The sequence below is a fragment of the Pelodiscus sinensis genome, chromosome 20 (assembly GCF_049634645.1).
Source record: "Pelodiscus sinensis isolate JC-2024 chromosome 20, ASM4963464v1, whole genome shotgun sequence".
In the NCBI taxonomy this organism is placed as follows: Eukaryota; Metazoa; Chordata; order Testudines; family Trionychidae; genus Pelodiscus; species Pelodiscus sinensis.
The window spans coordinates 15,385,815-15,412,040 of record NC_134730.1 but is presented as its reverse complement, the minus strand read 5'-3'; the positions used below and the strand labels follow the sequence as shown (position 1 = coordinate 15,412,040).

The 26,226-nt window shown below is 39.2% G+C and overlaps 1 protein-coding gene across 1 annotated transcript; it reads right to left on the bottom strand.

Moving 5' to 3' along the window:
- Positions 1–16: 16 nt before the first annotated feature.
- On the bottom strand, positions 17–26,217 carry UTP18 (UTP18 small subunit processome component). Its single transcript, XM_075903805.1, has 14 exons — positions 25,905–26,217; positions 24,447–24,577; positions 24,164–24,259; positions 22,992–23,068; positions 22,390–22,475; positions 20,773–20,898; positions 20,114–20,288; positions 18,439–18,539; positions 15,747–15,837; positions 14,200–14,323; positions 11,365–11,539; positions 2,345–2,487; positions 909–971; positions 17–137 (listed from the first exon to the last, which is right to left on the bottom strand). The coding sequence occupies exons 1-13, from the start codon at positions 26,148–26,150 to the stop codon at positions 947–949; spliced, it is 1,596 nt and encodes a 531-aa protein (XP_075759920.1). The 5' UTR covers positions 26,151–26,217; the 3' UTR covers positions 17–137; positions 909–946.
- Between the last annotated feature and the right edge of the window lie 9 nt (positions 26,218–26,226).

Sequence of the window (26,226 nt, the reverse complement as noted above, 5' to 3'; positions counted from 1 at the left end):
AAAGATGTATCAGGAAAAATGTTATTTGGTGTTTTTATTGGACATTGGAACTTACAACTTTCATAAAAATACAAAAATATTTTTAAAGTCAGCAGGTTTTTTTTAATCTGCATACTTGCAACTGAAGATTACAGGATCTGGGGAGAGAGCAGTACAGAGGAATACATTAGCATCTGCAAGACATTAGACACCACAGATAAGTGAATATTTGTTGAAGTTTACAAATAGTTCACTCCCAGTTTGCACTGTTCTAGGCATTGCATTTGGGTTCATTATCAACAGTATTGGGTTACTAGTGGAAATCACCCAATGATGTGTAACAAAATGAGGAGATTTTACTGTATATCTTTTATTAGATAAGCAGGTTGAATGGTAAAAATACCACAGATTGTGTAAACTAAACCTTTTTTGGACACAACTAGATCAGTTAATTATCAAATCAAGCTAAATCTGTATATGCCAATTATAAACAGATTTAAACACTGAAGTCTGCAGTTTAAACTTACTGTTTGTTAAGATTGAGCCTAGAATATTTATATTAGAGCAGAATTTTATTTGTAAGAAAGGTGGCACAAGAAAATAACGACTGCTAGGATAGCATGTTGATTAGCAATTCATTAGCAAAGCAGCAGAAATTGAAAAGCCAAAGTTCTTTGCCAAAAGTTGGATGGAGAAACTTATAAAGATGCCTGCTTGGCAACAAAATCCTGCCCTCAAGGACATACAAGTCACCATGATTTGTATTACATGGAACCTGAAGAGCTGTCTTTAAGAATGCAGGAAACATGAGATGCCTCCCAAATTGTCCCCCAACACACCAAAGTGAAGTTTAATCAAGGGAAGAGGAGCAAGATTGAAACATATTTCTCCAGAATTATGCTACTGACTGCTGACTCAAAATTACTTACATTTTGTGATCCAAAGTAGCTTTCCTCACACAGTCTCTTTAGAAATCCGAATAATGTTTCAACCTAAAACAAAGTAAATCACTTAAATTAAACAACCTTACAAGTGTTATTGTAAGATGCAGACAACATTTGTTATTACTAGATCTGAAAATAGTATAATTAGTATATCTATTCTATAATTTCACTAACATGTTCCTCTACAGTATATAGTTGCATCATATCTTAGCTGGCTTTCAGGAATCCTTACACAATATATTCTTCAAATGTTAGCCACTCAGGACAGAAGTATCAGTTTGTTGTCCCCAAGTGCATTATATTCATATTAACATTTTAATATAAAGATGCACACGAACTTTTTTTGCAGTCTGTTGTAAGCCTTATTTCTCATAACTCCAACCCACCCAAGGCTTGTTTACCTGTGTCAAGTCTAATTATGAGATTTTTAAATCTCTAGTTAGTGAACTACCATCCACATTCATGACACCAACTGACTTAACTCTGAGCCTAAGATTGTTACGGATATTTATCTTCTCCCCCTTACAAAACAATCTAATACCCTTCACAAAACGTCAATCGTGAACTTTCCTCATGTCGGATCAACATGCTCAATCTCTGCTATTTGGAGTCCCACTGAAGTACTTATTTGTACAGTCCCTTACACAAAAGGGCTTCAAGTTTTAAGTGAAGCTTTTGAGTATTATCAGAATAAAATAAAATGTCCTCATTTCCTGTGATTTGGTGAAGCTTGTGAATAACCATTCTGCAACAAAATCCCACATACTCATCTTCTAATACGAAGCTACACACTCATGCAATAAACAGGACAATTTATAGGATTTACGTATCAGCACAGGAGACAAACATTGTGTGTTAGTTCCTTCAAGCTGAGGTGGTGTTAAAGGAAAATTTCCTACAAGGAGTGAATCTGCACCTAAAATGTAGATTGCTTTCTGCAATGATATTGACCCACAGTAGAAACGAAGTACCCATTAATAATGTTCAGTAGTACTGGTGGTTTGCTCCGGCATCTCTGAACACCTCAAAGCTTCAGAGATATGCCTCAGATAACCGTTAGGGCATTTCAATTTGTGTAGTGTTCAATCCCTGGCCTCCACTGAAAAAACTATGATGGCGGCTTTTTGGTACGGACATTTCAGTAATATGTGGACTAAAACCCATGGCATAGTCTATTGAACCGACCACAAAATTTGCTCTTCAGAACGTAAAGTGGTTGACAAAACATAAGATACATTGCATGTATTCCACACGCTGAATAAAAGTTAATTAACTTGAATGTCAGAATTGAGCTAGTGCCCTAGGGAACTAAAGACTATCCAATTACCAAACAAGTCTCTGCAGTCAACTACTCCACTCCTTAAATACAGTAAAAGGTCTCCTTAAACAAAAAAGCTTAAGGAGGCTAATTTAATACATACCTATACAACAAAGCCTTGCCTTTGTTGTTTCCTATTGAAAAAAATCCACTTCTGGGAGAGAAGTCCATAGACTGAGCAAGATAAATTAGCTTCTTTCTGAACACTGGGAAGTTTGAGAATACAGTAAATGAAGGAATATGTACCTATTAAGAAAAGTATACAATTAACAGTTACAACAGGGTAAAATACTGTAAGTTTCCACAATTTGGAGTTTCAAAACTTATAAAACTATTTTCAATAGCATCTCAATATACCCATTTCAAACCACTATTGTCAGAGAACATTTCATTTTAATATCAATATTAAATATCGAGGGCATTCTTTTCAGCACATGGAGTTTATTTTGGGATGACTACTCTAAAATTATACCTAGCATCACATCAGGCTTCAGAGTTCTCATAACTCTGTATTTTTCAGTTGTGCACAACATATTGGTACTAGGCATGAAGTATTTCCTTTCGGGATGCATGCGTAAGTTATGACAATGTGTTCAACTCAGATTCAAAGAAAGCTGTATTCTCTATCAGAAATCCTTTTATGGAATTCAGACAACTAAGAAAACCAGGGCCTTATGAATGGTCATTTTCTTGACACTAGCCAGCCAGGCCTTGGCTTTTTTTTTTTTTGGGGGGGGGGGGGGGGGGGGGGGGGATGGGAGCTATCCATTATTTTGTACCTTGGAGAATTTCAGAGTTGTCTGGAAATAGCTCAGTGGGAAAATCAATTTTTACTACAGATTTCTAGGGTTTTCACTAACTGAAGGCCTTTTCAAGAAGGAACTTTTGTTCCATGTTAGACAAACAATATTTTGGAGAAGATTGTAGAGTTTGTTCCTATTAACCTGAACAATTATTCACCAACTCAAACGATGTAACATTTAAGGTACAATAAAGCATCAATATCTAATTGATTCAAAAGTAGGGTTTTAAACAGTTATGTCAATATATTTCTTTGAATAAAGTTGATTAACAAGAACATTGAAACCTTAGCACTGTTAAAATGAAAGCAACATAAACTTTAACTGTCCAGTAACATTATATACTGAAAGTATGCAACTAACAGGTCTGAAAAAAATCCAGTTCCATGTGTAAGATCAGAAGTATTATTGAGGAAGTGCCATCAGTCTGTAGAGAAACTATGCTTTTATTATTATTAAAACTATATTTGCAGCGTGTGCACGTTGGAAGAAACGCAGAGTTGATGTTTTGAAGGTTAAGTGACAAGAACTATACGGAGTCAGACCAAAGATCCATCTGGCCCAGTAATGTGTCTTCCAACAGTGGCCAATCCCAGGTACCTCAGATGGAATGAACAGAACAGGTAATCATCAAGTGATCCCTCTACTGTCATCCATTCTCAGCCTCTGACAAACAGAGACAAAGGACAGCATTCCTGACCATCCTAGTTATTAGGCATTGAAGGACTACGCCTCCATGAATTAATTCAGCCCTTTTTAGAACCCAGTTAAAGACCTGGCAAGGAGTTCCACAGATCCACTGTGCATTGTGTGAAGAAATACTTCCTTTTGTTTGTTTTAAACCTGCTACCCATTCATTTCATTTGGTGACCCTTTAGTTCTTGTGTTATGGGAGCAAGCAAATGACTTTTCCTTATTTTACTTTCTCCACACCAGCCATGATTTTATAGACTTCTATCATATTCCCCATTAATCTCCTCTTTTCTAAGCAGAAAAGTGCCAATCTTATTAATCTATCCTCACAGGGCAGCTATTTATTCGCTTAATCATTTTCATTGCCTCTTTTCTAAACTTTTTCCAATACCAAGATCTTTTATGAGATGAGGTGACCACATCTGCATGCAGTATTCAAAATGTGGGCATACCATGTATTTATATAGAGGCATTAAAATATTCTGTCTTTTCTCTACCTTTTTCTTAATGATTTCCAACATTGTTTGCTTTTTTGATTGCCACTGCACATTGAGTTGATGTTTTTAGAGAACTATCTGCAATGACTCCAAGATCTCATTTTATACGTATAGATGAGATGTTTTCCAATAGTCATTGCTTTGCATTTATCAACATTAAAATTCATCTGCCATATCATTATCCAGTCACCTAGTTTAGTGAGATCCTTTTGAAGCTCTTCACAGTCTGGTTTGGACTTAATTACCTTGAACAGTTTTGTCTCATCTTCAAATTTTGCCAACTGTTTTCCCCTTTTTCCAGATCATTTATGAATATGTTGAATAGGACTGGTACCAATACGGACTCCTGAGGGATACCACAAGTTACCTCTCTCCATTCTGAAGACTGACCATTTATTCCTACGCTTTGTTTCCCATATTTTAAACCAGTTACCAATCTATGAGAGGCTCTTCCCTCTTAAGCAAAGTAAGCTGTCAATGGACGAGAGCCTTTGGTGAGAAACCTTGTCAAAAGCTTTCTGGAAATCTAAGTATACTACATCCCAGGGTTGGCAACCTTCTCAAACCAAAGAGCCAAACTATATAAAAAAAAATCAGAACAAGCAGTCAACAAAGAGCCAATATAAAAATGCCCATTAGCATGACTAAAACTATACAACTGTATTACTGATAATTGACATGATGATTAATAGCATAAATTAAACATAGTACTCAATGACTCTGTTTAATGAGACTTCTGCTGCTGCATTTTTTCCACACATTTCTTTGATGTTTACATCATAACTGGTCAAATTCAGCTTCATGCATGCATTCAGGCTGTTTTCAGTCAGTCTTGAGTGCAAGTTACCTCTGATGTGATTCAAATGAGAGATACGTAAATTCATATATAAAATTCATATATACGTGGAGCCAAACATTGAAAGTAAGGCCAAGAGGTGACATTCTGCAAACTTGGAAAGAACTTCTTGTCTTATACAACACCATGCAAAATCAGATCATCATTGTGCTCCAATTTCTTCATGTCAGTCCATTTGTACAGTTTTGCCAATTCTGCATGTTGTCGAGCAAGGCACTCTAAATCAGAATTTAGCTTGATGAATTTTTCCACCAAGATATCCAACTCCTTTGAAATCTGCTATTTCCACTTTCAAATTGCTGATAAATGCCTGGAATGACTGACAAATCCAGCTCAACAGATACTTCATGTGGATGAACCGTAAACATAAACAGAACACTGCATTTGCAAAAAAGTAAACAAAACAAGACTTGGATGCGACGAGGAGCTCCGAAACATATCCAGCAAGGTCCTGCAAATAAAGGCTGTTAATTCTCTCTCTGATACAAAACATTCATAATCTTTTGCAATGTGCTAGTCTGCCTGTCCTCAGTATCTTCGATGAAAACAGTCAATTTTGACTCATATTCATACACTTCCTGCTGCAGAGTCAGGATTGTATTTTCTTGCCCTCGTAGCTTAAGGTTCAACTCATTCAGATGACCAGTAATGTAGACAAGATAGTAAAACTTGATCAACCAGTCACAGTCTGAAAGCTCAGGATGTTTAACACCCTTCCTATCCAAAAATTACTTAATCTTGTTAACGCAGGGGGCAAAACGAGACAAAACTCTGCCAAGAGATAACCAGTGAACACTACTGTGGCATTAGTAGATCGGGGTATTCTGAATCTACTTCCTTGATCAGTGACTGAAATTGATGGTGATTAAGGGCTCAGGCAAGAATCCAATTGACAATGCAAACAAACTATGAGTCCCATTACATTTCCGAGTTTTGTGCACAATCTTGTGGAACTAAGTGCCTCCTGATGCATAATTCAATGAAAGTTCAAAAGAGGGCAGTTCAGCTGTTCTGTATTCGCAGACCATAAAAGGTGCACCGTCTGTACACGCAGACGCAAGATTATCCAACTGTATTTCTTTCTTGTTTACGATGTTCATCACCGTTTTAAGAATGTCTCTGCTCCTTGTTTTATTTTTCATTGGTAATCTCAGTCATTTCTTCATGCACAGCATTTCCACAAACAGAAAGTCCCAGAATAGACAATTGATTAACATCACATATATTGGTTGTCTTGTCCAAAGCAAACAAAAAGTAAGTAGCTGTACTCAAAGTTTGCATTCGTTCCTTGTCGATTTGATGGGCCATTTTCACAGCTCTGTCATCAACTGTTTTTGCTGAGAATGGCATGTCTTGAATTTTCTGTAAAATTTTGTCTTTGTGAAACTCGTCACATAGATCATGACCTTAGCCTGCATCTCTTCATGTAATCCCCATCAGTGAAAGGCTTCCCTTCTCAAATAATGCTGTAAGAGCCTACAAAACTTGCTGAGTTTAAGCTCCCATCTTTTTTGACCATGCCAGCAGACTATTTTACCCAATAGCTCCTTGCAGGCTTTCTTTTGCACACCTCCCTCAGAGTATTTTGTAACAAATGCTGCATTGTTGTGTCATGAAATACCATTCTAAATTTGATTTTCATTGGGGACAGTGTGGAGATCCAGGCCTATCCACAAAGTCTGTCTGCTCCTTTTGAAAATTTGAGTACTCTCTTTCTCTTTGCCATTTTTACTACTTGGGGCAACAGAGTTCACCATCACATTGATGATGGAAAGATTTCTAGACCAATCAAATAAAAGAGAATATGCACAACCCTCAATGAGTGGAGAAGATGGATGGTTGTTAAAATGAACAGTTAAAAGGTGAAAGACAAAAAAGGGCGATCTTGACATGTTTAATTATGCATTTTTAAAATTTTGAATTTAACTTTTCATTTTAAAAAATTGTATATTTTGGGATAGACAAAAAAGCCATATATGGCTCTAGAGCTGTAGGTTGCAGAACCTGGCTATATCCACTGGATTAAGGATGTCAGAGGCAGGTAGCTGACTACATGATCAGTCAAACATGTGAAGTTTAAATGTAGTAGGAGTCAGATGCGCAGGTAGACCAGCTCCTACTACATTTAATCTGCAGAGGCACAGCCGAGGTAAGTCCTACAGAGCTAGGAAGCTCTTGCTACATTTGAAATGCAGAGAAGCAGAGGTTCCAGGCCGGCATGAGCTGGGTGAGCCTAGGCCCACTGCAGGTAGAGGTTGCTTCCTGGCAGACTCCCCTACCCCCAGCTCTCCCCACTGCTTCCTCTGATCGACGCAGCGGAGAGGGAGGCAGTACCATGGAGACAGTGCTGGGGGAACCAGTTCAGGTTTCCTTCCCAGAAGCAGCAAAGCAGGTGAGGGGAAGCAAGCACTCGACTCAATTATCTGATTATCTGATAAGTCTAAGCTTGTCAACTTCTCGCTTACATCCCAATACCGGATCCCCCTTGTCCACCTGCTTGTTGACGCCTCCAAAGAATTCTTGAAGATTAGTGAGACATGATTTCCCTTTACCGAAACCATGTTGACTTTCTTTCCAACAAATAATGTTCATCTAGGTTTCTGACAATTCTACTCTTTACTGTACTTTTCAATCTATTTGCCCAGTACTAAAGTTAGACTTACCAGTCTGTAATAGACTGGATCACCTCTAGAGTCCTTGGCGCACCAATCATTTGTACAGACAATGATTTAAAGGATGGGTTACAAACCACAGTTAGTAGCGCGGTAGTGTTGCATAAGGATGTTAAATTGTGCTTATCTGGCTAATCATGTGGTCGATACAACTTGTATTGACTACACGATTAGTCGATAAGGACCGCTTATCAGAGCCACAGCAGAAGTATTTCCAGGTGCTGGCTTGAGCAGTCCCAGCTTGTGTTGGCTCCAGGGCCATCGATGCTGCGGCTCTGCATTTTAATTGTAGTAAGAGCAGCCGGACTCTTACTACATTTAAAATGCAGAGGCGCAGCATCCCGGACCAACGCAAGCTGGGACCACTTAGTCGCGACACATACTGAGTGCAATAACCCATTTGGGCAGCATGGACTGGCCACCTCCCTGGCCACTGCCAACAGGGACTGTTTGGTGGCAGCAGCCTCTGCCCATGGTGAGCCTTGGCCCACTACAGACAGAAGCTGCCTCACAGCAGCCTCCCCTATTCCCTGCTGCCATCTCATTCTGGGGACTGGTTACTGTTTATTTTAATCAATTTGTTCCAAAACCTCCACTAATGACACCTCAATCTGGAACAATTCCTCAGATTTGTCACCTAAAGAATGGCTCAGGTTTGGGAATCTTCCTCACATCCTCAGCCATCCAGACAGGTGCAGATATTTATTTAGTTTCTCCATAATGATTGTCTTGATCATCCAGTGGCCCCACTGGTTGTTTAGCAGGCGTCCTGCTTCTGATGTTACTTGGCTCCTTTCTGGTTTCCTCACTAGGATTTAGCATCTACTTTTTAAATGATGCTGCTATCTTTCACTGCTTTTTACTTGATTGTTTAACCACAGTGGCATTTTTTGGTTCTAATGTGTTTTTTAATTTGGGATATACATTTAAGTTGAGCCTCTAATATGGTGTCTTTGAAACATTTCCATGCATCTTTCAGGCATTTTACTTTTGCCATTGTACCTTTTAATTTCTTTTTAACTAGCTGCCTCATTTTTGTGTAGTCCCCCTTTCTGAAATTAAATGCCATAGCATTGGGCTGCTGTGGTGTTTCTAGCCATAGGAATGTTAAATTTAATTATATTATGGTTGCTATTTCTAAGTAGTCCAGCTAGATTCACCTTTTGCACCAGATCCCGCACTCCACTTAGAACTAAATTAAGAATGGTCTCTCTTGTAGGTTTCCAGAATCAGCTGCTCCAAGCAGCAGTCATTTTAAGGTGTTAAACTATCACTGCATCCATTCTTGAGGTGACGTGTACCCAGTCAATAGGGGGGTATAGTTAAAATCCTCCATTATTACTGAGTTTATTTTTACAGCCTCTCTAATCTCCCTTAACATTTCCCAGTCACTATCACTATCCTGGTCACTTTCTTTCACACTCCCTGACCAGCACAATATGTATTTTGCCCTTCTGATATATTTTGTACCCTGGTCTACAGGAGACTTCCTAGGATGGTTATCTGTGAAGCAGCAGCTTTCTCTCTCCCGCTCTGCTTCACAGATATTATGAAGGACACATCAAGCATCTATGAACAATGGATCTCTAAGAAAATATCCCACTCTTGTGAGTGAGTAAGTGCCATTGCCCCTTCAAGCTACCAAAAGCACATTCAACTGTCTTTCTGTAGCTGCTAAACTGGAAGTTGAATCTTTACTTAGTGCTGTGAAAATGGCCAGCGTGCAGCTTAATGAGTCAAGCGTTGAAAGGATGGAGATTGGGTCCCTCAGAATTGCCATTGCTAGTGGAATTTCAACATTGCCAGTTTGCCAATAGGTGCTGGATCACATGGCTCAAAGAGGTTTCCATAACATACAGGGTTTACAGTTTGGTTCAATGGCTGTACAAATTGTTTTAGCACTCCTGAATCTGCCAGTCAGAGAAAAAAGTCCCTGGCTGAACCTCTCTGAAAAGTCCTGTGTTCTTTATAAAACACACCAAACCACACAACCACACCCCGCCCATGTACCCTTCCTGACTAGTCAAACACATCAGTGAAGCAAATCTGGTCATCCACCAGCACTTGCAACAGACTACATAAACAGAAAGGGCAACTTCTCTATGGTTATGAAAGTTGGTCTGGTTCCATAATAAGGATAGGCATGCTGCAGGGAAGCCTCAAAGCAAGGAGACTCAGGAATTAACCTTAGCCAAAACCTGTAAGAGATTTTTATAAAGAGATAGGAAATAATATACTGTCTCCTTATTTTCTATATCTTTCCATCTTCAAGGCCTACCATACTAAACAAAGTAGAATTCATACACCATTAGATTCAAGTTCTGAATATCTTTTCACACTTTTTACTCCACCAATTCTGAATTCATACTTTTGTTTTGGTTTTCAAGTTGTCTTGACTCCAGAAACTTCTCCTTGTTTTGAGGATAAAATCATCATCTAAACTAGAACGAATCCTAAGACAGCTTGGATTCAGGCGCTAACTGAAGGTATCTTGTCCTGCATTTGAAACATCCTTTCTGCATTTGAAACAGATTCAGAGAGGTTTTGGGTGCCCCTTATCCTTAATACACTTCTTCATAGTTTTAACAGACCAATACTTCTACAGTATTTTCACTGCAAACATTGAAAGATACTTGGATTAAAAAACCAGCAGTATGTTTTAAATTCATGTACTGCCTACAATTATCTTGGGTTTATTTTTCATAACTCCGTCCTGTGATAACAGAACAGTTTTAAGTCAGCTAACCTCTAATTTTCTTCCAGTCAAGCATTCAAATGTCTGGTTTCTTTCGTTAGATTTCACAGGTTTAGCACCATTAAGCATTAATGTGAGTTGACTGCTACCACGTTGCTAGTCTAGTCTAATGAATACATTCACGTAGTCTTGCATCAGATACACTATGGAGCATCTTTGACAGGCAGAATCAAAACCAAAAGACCAGACTACTCTTTCTCTATTTTAGTATACACTAATTTCAATAGCCTCTTAAACTATTACAGGTAAGAAAACAACTACAGGTAAGAAAACAAATATTAGTACCATCCTATTTACTGAAAACAGACAGCAGCATAGAGAAAGGAAGGTAGCTGAGTTTTGCTTAACATCCTTATTGGAGCTCCCAAGTAACACAGAGATAAGTTCTTAAGAATTCAGTTCAACCTTCCCAGCTGGTGAGTAATTACAAGAACTATATGTAGGGGAGTGTTACTGTATTTTCCATGTAATCACTGGATACTACTTAATTTAGTTACATATTTTTTCCAAGTGTGGAGAAATCATATATTTAATCTAGTTTATCAATGGACAGCTCTATCTCTGGCTACAGAGGATAAGGGAACCAAAACCTTCAAAGAGCTAGAGAAGAAAACTATCTTTAGTCACATATTTGCACAGCGCAAAGGTAACTGGGGTAAGGGTACCTAAGTATTACAACAAAAAAATTTAGGGTATCTGTTCCATAAATGTAGTATTAGACAGCAGAATATGGCTGGCACAGATATTTACCTATTAACAATAAAACCACTTCCTTGTCTCATTATGAGGTTCAGTTTAGGCATTTGCATCATAGTAACCATTTAGTGAAAAGAATAAAAGCTTGACTTACCAGTTTGACAGCATCATCTGCTGCATTGGAGGCAACTGCCAAAATTTCCGTGGTAGGGTTGAAGGACAAAGATGTCGCAGCTGTAACCAGGTTCATTATGGCTTTAACTGGTTTAGGATTGTTTTCTCTGAGGCAAACATCATGGGTATACACATTGACAACTCCTGAACTGGAGCTAGAGAGAGGAAAATAATTGCCAGTCTATTAAAAAAATCATTTAAATCCCTGCTTCATTTGCAATTTCGGGTGTCTGCATTTGTGTGTGTGTGAGTGTGAGTGTGAGTGTGAGTGTGAGTGTGAGTGTGAGTGTGAGTGTGAGTGTGAGTGTGAGTGTGAGTGTGAGTGTGAGTGTGAGAGAGAGAGAGAGAGAGAGAGACACTAGCCCTAGAGGTAAAAGCAGTAAAGATGAAGTAATCTGAATTCAAGGTTCTAAAAGTTATACACAAGTAAAGAACTACTAGTTTCCACATGGTTACTCACTTTACAGGTCATAATTCTAGACACTTATTTGGTTTAGAAAGTTTCATCTGGAGCAGGCTACCAACTGACAAATTAAAAATTATTTTCTAGTTATTAATTTATGTATAAACAACGAGAAGTCTAGTGGCACCTTCTAGACAAACAGATTTATTGGAGTATAAGCTTTCGTGGGCAAAGACCCACTTCATCAGATGCATGTTTGTAAGCTCAGATTTAGATTACATCTGGAGAAGTAATATGTACTTTAAATATGAATGGCCACACTTGGTCAGATCAAAGATCCATCTAACACAGTATCCTATTTTTCAAAGCTGGAAAAATCAATGCCAGGTGCTTTAAAGACAATAACCAGAACAGGTAATCAAGTAATCCATCCTACTGCTCATTCTTAGCTACCAGCAAACACACACCTTCCCTGCCCATATTAGCTAATAGCCAATGATAGGCCCATCCTCCATTAACTTATCTAGATTTTCTTTGAACCATGCAATTCTGTGACTATTCAGGTCTGGCCCACAAAAGAGTTCTATACATAACAGAAAACAGTTACTAGTATTCCATCTACTGAAATCCATCTACTCATTTCCTCTTAATGGAAAGACACCTTATTTAACCTACATGTATAGCAATAAGATTATCAGCAAGCTAGTGATTCTCTTCAAAATGAATCAAACCAAGATCAAATAATATCAACGGGCAATTCCTTCTGAAGTATAAACTGGTTTAAAAAGAGTTGTAGGAGAAGAATTATATCCTACTAGAGGTGGAGTGTTAGTGCCATATATTAAGTTTGTTTTTTATACAAAGGATAATATGAACCATGAAATCACTATTTCAGAAAGATTCCCGTTTCATGCATCAGACTCTAAATATTAAGTCCTTCAAAATCCTGCAAAAATGTTTTTCTGCTCCTTTTACCTAAGGATGTTTTTAAAAACAAGGATAGATTGACTAAGGATGCACTGAAAATGACTGCACAAGAGCCAACAAATGCACAAAGTAAGCAAACCCATTTTTCCAACTGTATTTATCTTAAAAAAAACCTTCCATTTTTATCAATGCAGTTTTCAAATGAATTTGTCTCCTTACAAATCATTGCCATATTTTAAAAAGATGACAAACAGAGAATTAAACTAGTAGAGAAGAGAGAGCATGGGAAGGCTGAGGAGAAAAATCCTTGAACTGATATTTGTTACTATGAAGTGGTCAGGAATCTTGTTTAACAGCTCTGTAGTTAAACTAGTTTAACAATGTCTGCACTTGTAAAAATATTCAGGAAAGTCAAATGTTACTAGCATTTGCAGTAGAAAGAGAGCCTGAGATATAAGCTCTTGTATTAAGCGGCTTGATATGAGGTGTCTGAGTTAAAGTTGTAGATAAACTTTACTGATATAAAGAAAAAAAAATGTCAGGCTGAGGCGCAACGTCAGGATCTGCCTGACTGCAAGCTCACACAATCTGGCAAGAACAGGGCTGATTACTATTACAGTGCATCAGAAATTTTCAGCAGTTACACGTTGACAAACACATTTTAAATATCTCTAATGAAAACGCAGATTTGGTGAGATTACAGTATTTTATGGACCCTTATGAACACAGCAGAACTTTATGTTCATGCATCTCTCCACCTAGTAAACTCAGACTGGCTACGTCTACACTGGCCGCTTTTCTGGAAGGGGCATGTTAATTTCTGCTATCGTAATAGGGAAATCCGCGGGGGATTTAAATATCCCCCGCGGCATTTAAATAAAAATGTCCGCCGCTTTTTTCCGGCTTTTAGAAAAGCCGGAAAAAAGAGCTTCTACACTGGCCCCGATCCTCCGGAAAAAGCGCCCTTTTCCGGAGGATCTTATTCCTACTTCGAAGTAGGCTTTTTTTCTAAAAGCCGGAAAAAAGCGGCGGACATTTTTATTTAAATGCCGCGGGGGATATTTAAATCCCCCGCGGATTTCCCTATTACGATAGCAGAAATTAACATGCCCCTTCCGGAAAAGCGGCCAGTGTAGACGTAGCCGTTATGTCTACATTGTTTTTTCCACACATCTGACCAACAAAAGGGCCAAACACTCCTGACCAACAAAAAGTTTCACCAACAGAAGAATGAATGTGGACAATGCTTCGACAGTGGGAGACGCTCTCCTGCTGACAGGTATCACCGCTTGTTTTGGGGTGGTTTAATTTACCCAGCAACAGAGCTCTCTTCCACCAGCATAAAGCAGCTACATGGCAGGCCTTAGAGTGCAAAAGTAAAGCTGTGCTGCTGTAAGGTCTGAAGTGCCGACATAGCCTAAATTTATTTTCATCTCCTATTCCTTTACTGATCACTTTAAAAATGTTTGTTTTAGTATCACTTACCCACATGCCACATACTGCCCATTTTTTGACACAGCAAGACATGTTCCACGCAAGCAGCCTTCATCAGTGAACCTGTTTATACAGCGCCGACTTTTCACGTCCCAAATGAAAACTTCACCCTCATCTAAGTATGAGCCAAGGAGAAGTAACTGTTAATGTATAAAATCTAGTAATTAAATAACTATGAAAAAATTGGCACAATCAAAATTTACTTAAGATCTACTTTATAGAAATCTGATAATATGTCCAGGTATCTGACAAATGTGGAGATTATAGAACAGAAGGGAAAGCCTTGTAATAAACATTAGGGATGTAAGCAACTAGTCAACTACCCAATAAACCTAGGCTTATCGGGTAGTCAAGTCACTACTCGACTAGTCACTCCCTCTCCCACATTGATGCCTCTGTATCAAAGGCAGCAAGGAGAATGGGGCAGGGGACAACAGCTGGAGTTGACTTAAAAGCTGGTTCCCACCAGCACAGTCTCCACAGGGGGAGAGGGCAGGCTGACGTGTAGCAGGGATCCTGGGGCGAGTGGGGACTCAAGTAGTCCCTGCTCGTGCTAGGTCTTGATTGCTGCGCCTCTGCCTTTTAAAATGTAGTAAGAGCTCTCGCTGCAGCCTAGATAGTGAGCACTCCACCCTCTCTTATTGACTTATTGAATAGCAGAGTTAATTCCATCAAATACTCAATCAGCTGATTAACTGAAATGTAACATTCCTTGAAAAAAAATAAAATGGGGTTGACTTCAAATTTCATGCTTGAAAAATCAATCGTTTGCACATTCTTGGATTAAAGATAAAGGATTTACATGTAAAACTAACTTAACCTAACATGGCCTTTCATGTCTAGTGACAATTTTTTCTACAAAAAAGGCAGACCAGACAGCAGATAAGAGGGAAGATAAAAATCCTTAACTAGCAATAATGAGCAGCTGTATGATTCAAAGCAAGAGAGGAGAATGCTGAATATGCCATCTTCTTGTTAGAGGCTTTCAAAAAGAGTAAACATTGAAACCATTGTTGAGTATTATAAATTTCAATAGAAACAAGTGTAATATTCGGGGACTATTTCTTTCCCTCGTGTGTGCCATAACTTTCACCATAGGAATAGCAAAGAATTTTCATGGCGGTGAAAACTGCATTATCAAATTTGTCAATTTAGGACAGTAAAGCATTTCCATTAAATATTACAGGGTGTGATGCAAGCATACAGCTTTCATGAAATTTTTAAAAAGCAACTTCAATAGGATGACAAAACTATAAAGCAGTGCATGACAATTAAGCAGGACACACTGGTATGTTAAATTTCCTTTCATTTCCCTTCTTTCTATTTTCCCCTTAATCCTGTTTGGGCAGTAGTGGCAGATGTAGGCAAATTAGGGTTTACATACATATTTGAGGGAAGCACATGGAGTCTTAAGTGTAAGGGTATCCTTTTCAAATGTCATTCTTTAACAGCCTAACCAACTTCCAAAAAAACCCATAAACTTTTGTTTTAAACAGGATTAAATCTGAAATTAATGTTAAGAAAACAAAATTACTTACCAGAATTTGTGTAAATTTTGTTGCTATCTGGAGAGAATGCTGATGCAACAGCATTTCCATTTATTTTCATACTGCCAATCAGCTCCTTTGTCTAGGAGAACAAAGAGTATTCTTCACTAAGACAAGTATTCAGAAGATCAAAAGAAATCAGATCTTTGTTATTTCTGGAAATCAAAAAATGTCCTTTTCATTGCCTGATTTGCCACCCTACTATTTGATCATGAAAATAAGCATAACCAAGGAAAATCTGATTCCTGCTGCACCTAGTAGGACTTCAGGAATCGGAATGTAGCAGGACTACAAAATAAGGCTCCAATCCTGTTCTTCACAGGCACATGGATCCCATTGCACAAATACACTTGCAGACCAGGGACATAGGGAATGTTAACGAGAGTAGCTGATTTTATGCTATTGTCTCTAAGAATTCCAGATTTTCTTTGCGGCAAATGTCTGTCATTTTTTCCTTGAAGGCAATATATGAATTGATTTTAAAAAGGTAGTTTCCAAATCCATTAGCATTCCCCTTTGAAATGGGTAACTTTAAATGCTTTAGATAAGTTCAACCAAGACAACTGTTCTCTGCTATCTCTCTTAAAACCTGCTCCCACAAAAGGGCAAAGTAATCACTCTTGAGAAGGAACTGTCAGATATTCAAGAACAGGAAGGACATCTATAAAAAAAGGAAAAGGACAATCTCTTCATTTTTGAGATGTCATAAAAAAGTATTAATATTTCTTAAAACATGAATACATTAAGCATTTAAACCCTATGCACAGCCTAATCATTTTTGTCACCCTCATTTTTTATGGTATATTTCATCTCTATGTATTTTTGCTGGCTCCAAATACAATGAAGTTTGTAGTTTAATATGTAGTATCCTACAAAGAATAATTTTCATTTAGTGAAGTGAAAATGTGGCAGGACAATTATGAACATATCACTAATATACTTGAACCTATTTAATCCGGCAACCTTGGGAAATAGGCAATGCTGGCTTATTGGGAACATGAATTTTGGGAACATGGTCGTTGCCATAATTAAGGGTAAACAAAGTCTATTACTAAAGCTTACGTATGTACAAACCATCATAGAGCACTGTACATGTATAACATGTCACAAGAAATCCTTAACACACTGTATTTAAACTGTTATTGGAGGTGGTGATGCAGGAGTGGGACCAGGGGTCTGGGAGGGAGGGTATGTCTGCACTGCATACCTCTTTCGAGAGGAACACAGATGCAGCTGAGCGAAATTCCAAAGGAAACGTGGATTTGAATTTCCCATGCTTCATCTGCATAATTGTGTCCAGGCGCTATTTCGAAAAAAGAAACGCAGTCTAGACGCAGTTATTTTGAAAGAAAACCCTTCTTCCGAAATTATCCTTACTTCTTATAAAATGAGGTTTAAGGGTAATTTCGAAAGAAGCGTTTTCTTTCGAAATAACTGCTTCTAGACTGAGTTTTTTTTCCGAAATAGGGTATTTTGAAATAGCACCCGGATGCGATTATGCAAATGAAGCATGGGAAATTCAAATCCGCACTTCATTTGCAATATCGCTCAGCTGCATCTGCATTCCTCTCTCGAAAGAGGAATGCAGTGTAGACATACCCGGAGGGTGCAGGGGGTGCAGGCTTTGGGAAGAAGGAAAAGCGTGGGGAGGGGAAGGGGGGCGGGGAGAAGACAAAGCGTTTGGGCATGAGAGGCTCTGCCTCCCCCTGCCAGGCAGAGCCCGTAGGCTAGATCCAACCTGCGGCTTGCCTGGATCCATCTTAGGAGGCCTGGGGCTCCCCAACCTGCAGCGAGAAGCTGGCACTGGTGCTCCAGCCATGTGAGAGTCCAAACAGACACCCTCATTAAGGAGGTTCAAGTGTACATTAAAATCCACAAGCTACTGAAATAGCTTATCCACACACCAATTTTTCTGACATAGGCAACAATATGTTTAAGTGGCAGGTTTGTTTGCGCTTCCCCCCAAAAAGAGAGCATTGGTGTTTTTAATGAATGCAAGAACTGGCCTGAGAATGAGAACTTCTAGAAATCTACAGAGCAAGGAAGCAGCGTAAATTTATCCATAGCCTTCCTAAACGTGCCTCATACAGTCCAGGTTACTGCAATGGACAGTGTAGTTCAGTTGGACTTACCTGCTCACTTTAAGCAAGTAAGAGACTGAACTAAACTACATCTCAGCCAAATGAAGTGCAGAGTAGTGGTTTTTGATGTGAATACTTTTTTCCCCCACTAAGGAATTTCTGGTCTATCGCTACCAGACGGATGAGACTTCAAACAGAGTTGAAAAATTTCATAACTGTCATGACTGTCCCAATTTATCCATTTCCATTGCCAACCACGAACAAAACTTCTTTAAGAGAAAACAAACCCAACCTCTGCAACATAGAACCCCATTTTTTTAAAGCAACAGCTATGTCATCATATGAAAAAGGTGGTAACACCTTATTTATTCTGTGGCATGGAAAAGCCCCTTCAAGTACATATGTATATTCACATTAAGCAGATGAAAGAGTAAACTGTTTCCAAAGATTTAGAGATGTTTTAGATTTTTCCATAGTGGGCAATTCTCCCTCAGCCCACCATTCCCACATAGCCGTATGAACTGAATAATCAACTCCTTGATTCCATGACAGCAAACTCCCAGGGGTTGACAACCCTTATAAATATCAAACAAGACAGCTACCTTCATTGTTAACAAATGAAGATAACCCGAAGTCCCAGTAAGCAGCAGGAATGAGCCATCTGGAGAGACTTCAAACTTTCTGATAAATTTCTCTTGCATTCCTCAAAGAAAAAAAAGAGTACAAAAAACCCCATCAGAATTTTAGTTTACCCCAATGAGTGTAACAGCTTTTTATCATAGATTTCATCAAGGTGTGAGGGGAGAGAAAAACAGACAGTTATTTTGACTGCTTAGTACCAAGCAGCAAACACTGTCAACCATCCCCTAAGACCATACCTTCCTCACCACCTGAGCAGAGACAAATGGATGACAAATGTGTCAAATATCATATTGTATCTGGCCTAAGCATGACAGAGCTAATAAATTGCTAATCTTTTAGGAGTTCAGACTGGTTGAGAGAATAGAAGGATTAACAAAATACTCTCTAAATGACAAACAACAAATAGACTAGTAGCACCTTAAAGACAAACAAAACATGTAAATGGTATCATGAGTTTTCATGGGCAAAACCCTCTTCTTCAAATGACTGGAGTATTAAAAGTCCAGACCCAAGAATAAATATCCAAGAATCCTGTTCTCTCTTTTTGGCCTTTCTACAGAATTTCATTTGTCATCACCTACAGCCCCACAACTTAAACCCCTCCAATGCATTATCAACAATCTACAACCTATCCTGGAAAATGACCCCTCACTCTCACAGGCCTTTGGGGGGGGGGGGGGGGGGGGAAGAGGCCAATCCTTGCCTACAGATAAGCCCCTAACCTCAAAGCAATTATTTCCAGTAACCACACAACCTACCTCCATCATAATCATCCAGGAACCCACCTCTACAATCAGCCCCGGTGCTAACTCTGCCCATACGACTACACAAGTGATTACAACCACATCAGCCACAACATCAGGGGCTCATTTAACTGCACATCCACTAATGTGATCTATGCCATCAAATGCCAGCAATGCCCCACTGCCATGTACATTGGCTAAACTAGACAGTCTCTACAGGAAAGAATTAATGGACACAAATCCAAATAAGCAACACAAAAATCTGTTAGAGAACACTTTAATCTGTCCAGGCACTCATTAATGGATCAACAAATAACGGTGTTGTTTCAGGCCAATTCCACAAGCCAAATACACAGGGAAAGGTTGGAACTTAAGAATTAAACTTGTAAATTATCAGAATGAAATGAACAGAGACATCAGCTGGCTCGCACACTACCTTCCGTATCCTAATGACTTAACCAATCAAGTTGAACAATGTATTCACTGTCTCCTCCCCTCCCCTCCCCCCCCCCCCCCCCACTTATTTATTCTTGGATCTGGACTTTTAATAGTCCAGTCACCTGAAGAAGAGGGTTTTGCTCACGAAAGCTCATGATCATCTACATGTTTTGTTAGGTTTTTAAGGTGCTACTATACTATTCATTGTTTTTTAAGACTTACTCAACTACCCCACTGAGTCTCCAAATGACTGCAGGCTTAAAAATAAAATTGAAAGAGTGCCTTGTGAGAATGCTGACCTATCTGAATGTGCCAACTAGATTAGCAAGTATCACAACTTATCTGTATGTTCTTAAGTAAATTTGATCAGTGCTATTAAGCAGTTTATATTTTCTTTCAAAAGGTTTAGAACTACAGACCTTAAAAAGCATCTAACATTGCAATAAAGCCTCACCTCTTATTTGTTTTACAGGAACAATATTTCCACTCATCATGTCATACACATAAAACAGTTTACTACATGTACTAGTAGCTATAACCTGTTCTCCATCAGCACTGAAATGAGCCTTATAAACGGGAAAGCTTTCCAGATGTATGCTCTGTATCTTTGGATTAGTTTTACCATCCACCTTCAAGAAATCAGAAAAAAAAAGTTAGTTTTGTTTCTTATATTTATTTGTAATGTGCCTTTCAGATTTTTTCTGTATATAACTACAAGAATTACGACTGTGTACTGTACCAGTGCCATCTTAAATAAATAGAAACCATTTATTCCAAAATAAATCCTCAAATTAAGCAGCCTGCTAAAAAATTTTTTTACATGTTTTAGATATGGCCAAAGTACAATAGATCACAGGTGAGAATGGTTTCCAGATAGAGGACCTCAGCCAAGAATATCCTATCCCAACCCTATTCAAGCAACTCAGCCAACCATCATACCTATGGTGATGCATGGGAGAAAGGATTGTTGCTGGGGTCACCCATCAAAAGCTATTTTTTGCATAATAAAACTGATTTTATGTTTAATATAGACAGCACTTTAGAAGCACATTAAAGTGATTCACAATCTCATTGTTCATTTTACATTTTATAAATTCAACATAAGCTGCTCACCTGGAACAATGATATAGACTGATCAAGTCCAGCAGTCATAACTACTTGAGCGGAAGGATGGAACTGCACTGTTGTCAGTTTAGCATCAGAAAGGCGGTCATTATTAGCATGCAAGCAATTTTTCATCTTAAAAAAAAAGAAAGAAAGAAAGAAAAGACAAGACCAATGTGGTTTAAACACAGGCTTCAGTTACTTTTCCAACTGCATGTCCTTTGCCAACTCTTCTTATGGAAAGAAGGCTTAATGGGATTTCAGTTTCAATGATTTGTAGAGCATAGAAGTGCAGGAGGGACCTTGAGCTAACCTTGTAACCATTAGGGATGTGAATGTTTAATCGGTTACCCAGAAGCCTACTCTTAACTAGTGAGGCTTACTGGTTAAGGTTAAACAGTGGGGGCTGGAGCAGCCTCAGGCCCATGGCAGAGGGCTCACCGCAAACAGATGCTGCTGCAGTCCAACCAGTGCAGCCTCTGTCTGTGGCGGGCCCAGGCACCCCACAGACAGGGTTGCTCTTCCTCTCTTTCCCTCCCCCCTTTAATTGGTTAACCAATTAAAAGGGATTTTACACCCCAGTAAGCATTCTGCATAACTACAGAATAAAACCTAGTCACACATCAGATTACAGGTATTTGAAGTTAATTTTCATATTTTTATTAAAGCTTGTCATCCACAGTACACTATGGAGTACATGTAAATAAGGTTTCAGCTGACCATCCATTTAAAGTTTAATTTTGCTTTTCCTCCACCCTAACTTTTGAAAGCCAGTCTTCACTGTTGTTGTAGTGCTACATTTAACAACAGCCTTCCTGGCAGAGATGAGTTCTTATATTTAATGCATTTTGCTATTGCAGTTTCTATTTAAAAAAAACCAAAAAAACAGGAAATAGTTTACCCAATTTCTACACTTTAGAAATTGGCAGCCTGCTAATCTGGAACAATATAAATAACCTGAAGCAGACTACTTGCTTTTGTTCGACTCTTTGTTGGGAAACACCCTCTATCACACAGGAGGCCTCAGAGGACCAGTTAAGGTTTTAGAAAGATCTCTGAATTGTTCTGCAGAGACTCGATTTCAATTTTCTAGATGTTGTAATTACAAAGAAAACCTTCAAAATGTAAAACAAGAGTACTGACTGAAGAGCTTCCAGAGAACTTGAAACAACAGCTTTGAGGTATTGACTGTCATTTATTTCAATATGAAAAAAAATTAGATGCCGGTGATTAATTGTTGTTGATTTTAGGGTACTTCACTGTTAAAAGCATGTAGGAAAGGAGAAAAAATATTATGAAGACCTATACCAATGTCTTCCAGGGTAGTGGGAGGAAAGGAAAGAGTACAGAAGACTAGACAGAGGGTACAGGTGTAAGAATTGAGAGGGATAAGGCCTTGAACACCACATGACAGGTTACAACCCGGACTAACTGGATTCATCTATCTTTTTTAAGGAGTGAAAAGTTTCAGAGTTTTAGGAACCCTGCAGTATGTCATCCACAATACCACCGGTAAACTCTGTTGCTCAATCAGCAGAATGACATCTTATGTTATGAAATACACATACACAGATCAACAGTAACTAGGTTTAAACACCTTGAAGGAAATGTTAGTGTAATTTTTACCTGTAAAATGCCTCTTGGTAAAGTCTCTGACGCAGACACAAAATTGCCAGTCTTGTGAAGCAGCTCATCATCTTCATCACTATCATCTAGTTAAAACAAATTTAAAACTGAGCATTAAGTGTGTAATTTCTTGCTGCGTCTCCATATAAACTTTATTATCTTTTGAGTTCTCTGCAGCTGTGAGTCAAAGCAATAAGCTAAAGCACAGAGGCAGAACAACTGAAGATTAACACAGCTGGAGTTGTGTATTACATACCTGAAGTCAACAGATCTTAAATCGTGTTTCCGCAACATCCACACAGTGGGAGATCAGCTTCCTTTACTGCTCGAGAGGAGACGACATACTGGAGCTGATCAGGACACCCTCTGAGTTCTATACTAGACCCACTAAATTGAACCCCAGAAGATCAACTGTGGCAAAGTTGAACTTCGGCATAGCGTAGACATGGCCAGAGAAGGCATAAAGCAGCAGGTATACAGTACACAGTAAAAGTTAAAGCAGGAAACGTGCCAGGCAACAAATGACTTTCTAAAAGGTCACACAAAATAAAGGATCATGTTGGAAAAGCGAATGCCTTTCTAATGTATTTAAATATATTTACCATCATTTGCATTTTTTCTGGCTTTCTTCTTGTGTTTCTGGGCCCAGAAAGGCACGCCTCCCATAGCTCTCTGAAATCTAAAAGAAAGGACAATTTTCATAGCCCCATTCTTTTCTAATGATTTGTGTATCATACTGCCAAAAACTGATTTTTCTGCAACTTTTCTCTCACTAATAGGTAGACATTAAAACAGTGCCTCCTAACAATTACACCATCTCACTCAGATGCAGCAGCCAGACTTCTTTTGCTGTTTTTAAATAGATCTTTTCTACTCTAGCTTCCATGAACTGATTCAGCACAGAAAATCTGAACTAAATGACATACATATATAAAATGTTATACTCATACATGCCTAGATGGCAAAGTTCACATATATAAGAAATAGTGCTGTAAAAGGTTAACTGGTAAGCTTTGCCCTTAAGAGGTAAGGCTTACCAGTTCCGTTTAACTGGTAGGGGCTAAAGCAGCTCCTTGCACACCTCTGCAGAGCCCACAGCACATATAACCACTATAATTTTTGGCAGTTACATGGGTGCATTTTTAAATCCCTAATAAAAAGGATGCTTAAATACACACATGCAATAATTAGGGCATATAAATATTATGCTATATGTAAAATTCTGTTTAAATGGTTAACTGTTTAAATGTAATGTTTAACTGGTTAACCAATTAAAAGGGGAGTGAGGAGGCTGCTCCAGCCAACCTGGGCTGCAACAGCCTGCCTCACTCCCACGGGGTTGGATGCATTTGATTGATGAAGCTACTTATTTTGTTGCTTAACGGATTTTATGAAGTCTAATTTGTATGTTAACTTCTCTCCTATGTCATATAATGGTAAGGAAACAGAAACAAGACTGTGCTCCAATGACAATAAAGCTTTCAATAGTCTCCTCTCCATACCACAGAGCAGCTGAAAGCTTCAATGACAAGCAATACAATCACATGCTAAGAATGTAGGGTTTTTTTCATTATACTAGTTATTTGTTAAGTCCTCACAACATGGTCGATGCTGTTAAGCAGACTAGCTTTAAGGAATTTAAGTTATTCACCCAAGTCCCTTGGTGAAAAAGGAGAAGAAAAAAAAAAGAGCAAATCTTACTTGAACATAACATATCTTATGTTACTAAAATTAACAGCAAAGTTTGCTAACATAATCCATTAACAATTCTTACTGTTCTTGAAGTCTCTGATTAAGTTTCTCTTTGGTAAGCTTCTTCTCTGCATCACTTTTCATCATGCCTTTGCGATAACGATGTGTCATGTCAACTCTAGGAAACAAAGCCATATTCTCAATGCTAAAACTGCAAAAAGCATAGTAGCAATCCTTATTTTCTTGAAGACTTCAAAAAGCAGCCATTTAGAACAACACACTCAGTATTTCTTCCAATTCTTGAAGTCAATACCTCTATTTCCCCTTATTTCCAGTCACATCATAACATTATGAGCTTAACTCACATTTCCTCAACTTCATCATCATCATCCACCCAGGCAGGTTTTTTAGATGCAGGAAAATTATCTTTTGCTTCATTCTCCACTTCTGAGTCACTGATGTCCTCTTTTAGAAGATTTCCTGTGACAGTATCAAGCTTAAAGAAAAAACCCATACCATATGGTCAAACACTGGACAAATTTAATATTTACAACTTTAAACAGAGAAAGTTTAAAAGACATTTTTCCATAGGGGAAAAATAAAAGAATCGTAGTAAAACCACTGCTTTTCCCATCTCCGCATGCTGGGTGTAGAGCCAGGAGGGATACAGAGTGCAGTTCCTAATGCTCCCCTCCTCCAAATGCCCACCCCAACCACAAGAATCAGACAAGCAGTTATCTCCCCTCCCATAGTCCATACCCACTATTTCTCAGGAAAGGTCATAGTTTAGAGAACAATTTATTTATACTAAAAAGACACATCTGTTAAAAAAGCCACCTATCTATTGCTACTGACAGACTAGTCTACATGTAATAAGATGCACCTTTAAGCAAGATTTTCAGTAAGTTCCAGCTGTATTCCTAGGTCTTTCACTCTTAATGCCAAAAGTCCCACTAGATCTGAAATTGATTCTGCCTGCGAACCCACATTCAGTATAGGGATGTATTCGACTAGTTGCTTCCTCCCCCACCTCCCCATCAGATGTGTCATGCCCCGCTGGCCCTGTGGTGCTTGCACATTTAAAATGTAGCAAAAGCCAGCAGGTGAAAGTGCCCTTCTCGACTAATTGAATAGTCGATGCAAATTACATCAACTATTCCATTAGCTGATTAATCTAAATTTAACATCATTAGTTCACTACCTACAAATGTAGTGGCTATTGCTACAAGCAACCCAAAGCAGTTTTATGCTTCATATTTAAAACTGCCCAGAAAAATAAGCCACATATACATTTAAGTAAGATTTTACACATATAACTCTAACCATATAAATAAGACATATAAATGTAAGTAAGACTTTAGTCAGGGGCCTATTCCCCTTCCCAACAGAGAGCAGTTGAAAGGGGAGGCTTTGCCTACATTGACTGCAGCACACAGTACAAATGGTGTAGATTTGTGCTGCAGCAAAAACTCAACTGTGTCTACAGTATGACTAACTGCACATGGAAGTGGATGGCTCTTGCGGGACGAGGCAGCATGACACTACACCACTACGAATGGCAGGGGAGGAAAGCACCAAGTGGCCACATGCTCACAGGGTTCGGGGGTGACTTTACTCGCCTAAGCATTACCGCACCAGCTACACGGCTATTTGAACCCGTGCTGCGGACAGGGAGCGCCGCATGCTCACTCCCCGTGCGGGGAAAGCGCACCCAGACGCAGGAAGAAGTGAGGCTTACGGGGAGGGGTGCCTCAGTGGGGCCCTTTCTACATCCGCCAACCCCCGTCTTTCCGATCTTTACTTATCCCCTCCCCCCGCCTCACCTTCTTGCCCCGGGCCCGCAACCGCTGCAGCGTCTCCTCCTCCTCGGCCTCCTGGCTGCCGCCGAACACCAGCTCCTCCAGGCACCGCTCCACCTCCGGCTTCCCGGACAACATCGTCAGGTGCCGGGCACGTCGGGCCTCCTCGCCCCCATCGCCGGAGTCTCCCGCCCGCGGCGACTGCCGCCGCTTCCTCTCCGCTCGAACGCGCTTCCGCGCGGGGCTCCCACGAGCAGCTGCCGGCTCCATCTCCACACCCACCTCAGAGCCTACCGTGCCCACAGCGGAAGCGTCACTAGTGAACCGGAAGTAGAAACAAACAAGT

What these genes read in the sequence shown, in the direction of transcription:
- UTP18 (XM_075903805.1), bottom strand. Translation starts at nt 26,150, where the DNA reads ATGGAGCCGGCAGCTGCTCGTGGGAGCCCCGCGCGGAAGCGCGTTCGA. An exon ending in AGTCTATATCATTGTTCCAG is followed by an intron (nt 20,289 to 20,772) that starts GTGAGCAGCTTA and finishes GATTTCTTGAAG; the next exon opens with GTGGATGGTAAAACTAATCC. An exon ending in GGGCAGTATGTGGCATGTGG is followed by an intron (nt 11,540 to 14,199) that starts GTAAGTGATACT and finishes TCCTCTCTCTAG; the next exon opens with CTCCAGTTCAGGAGTTGTCA.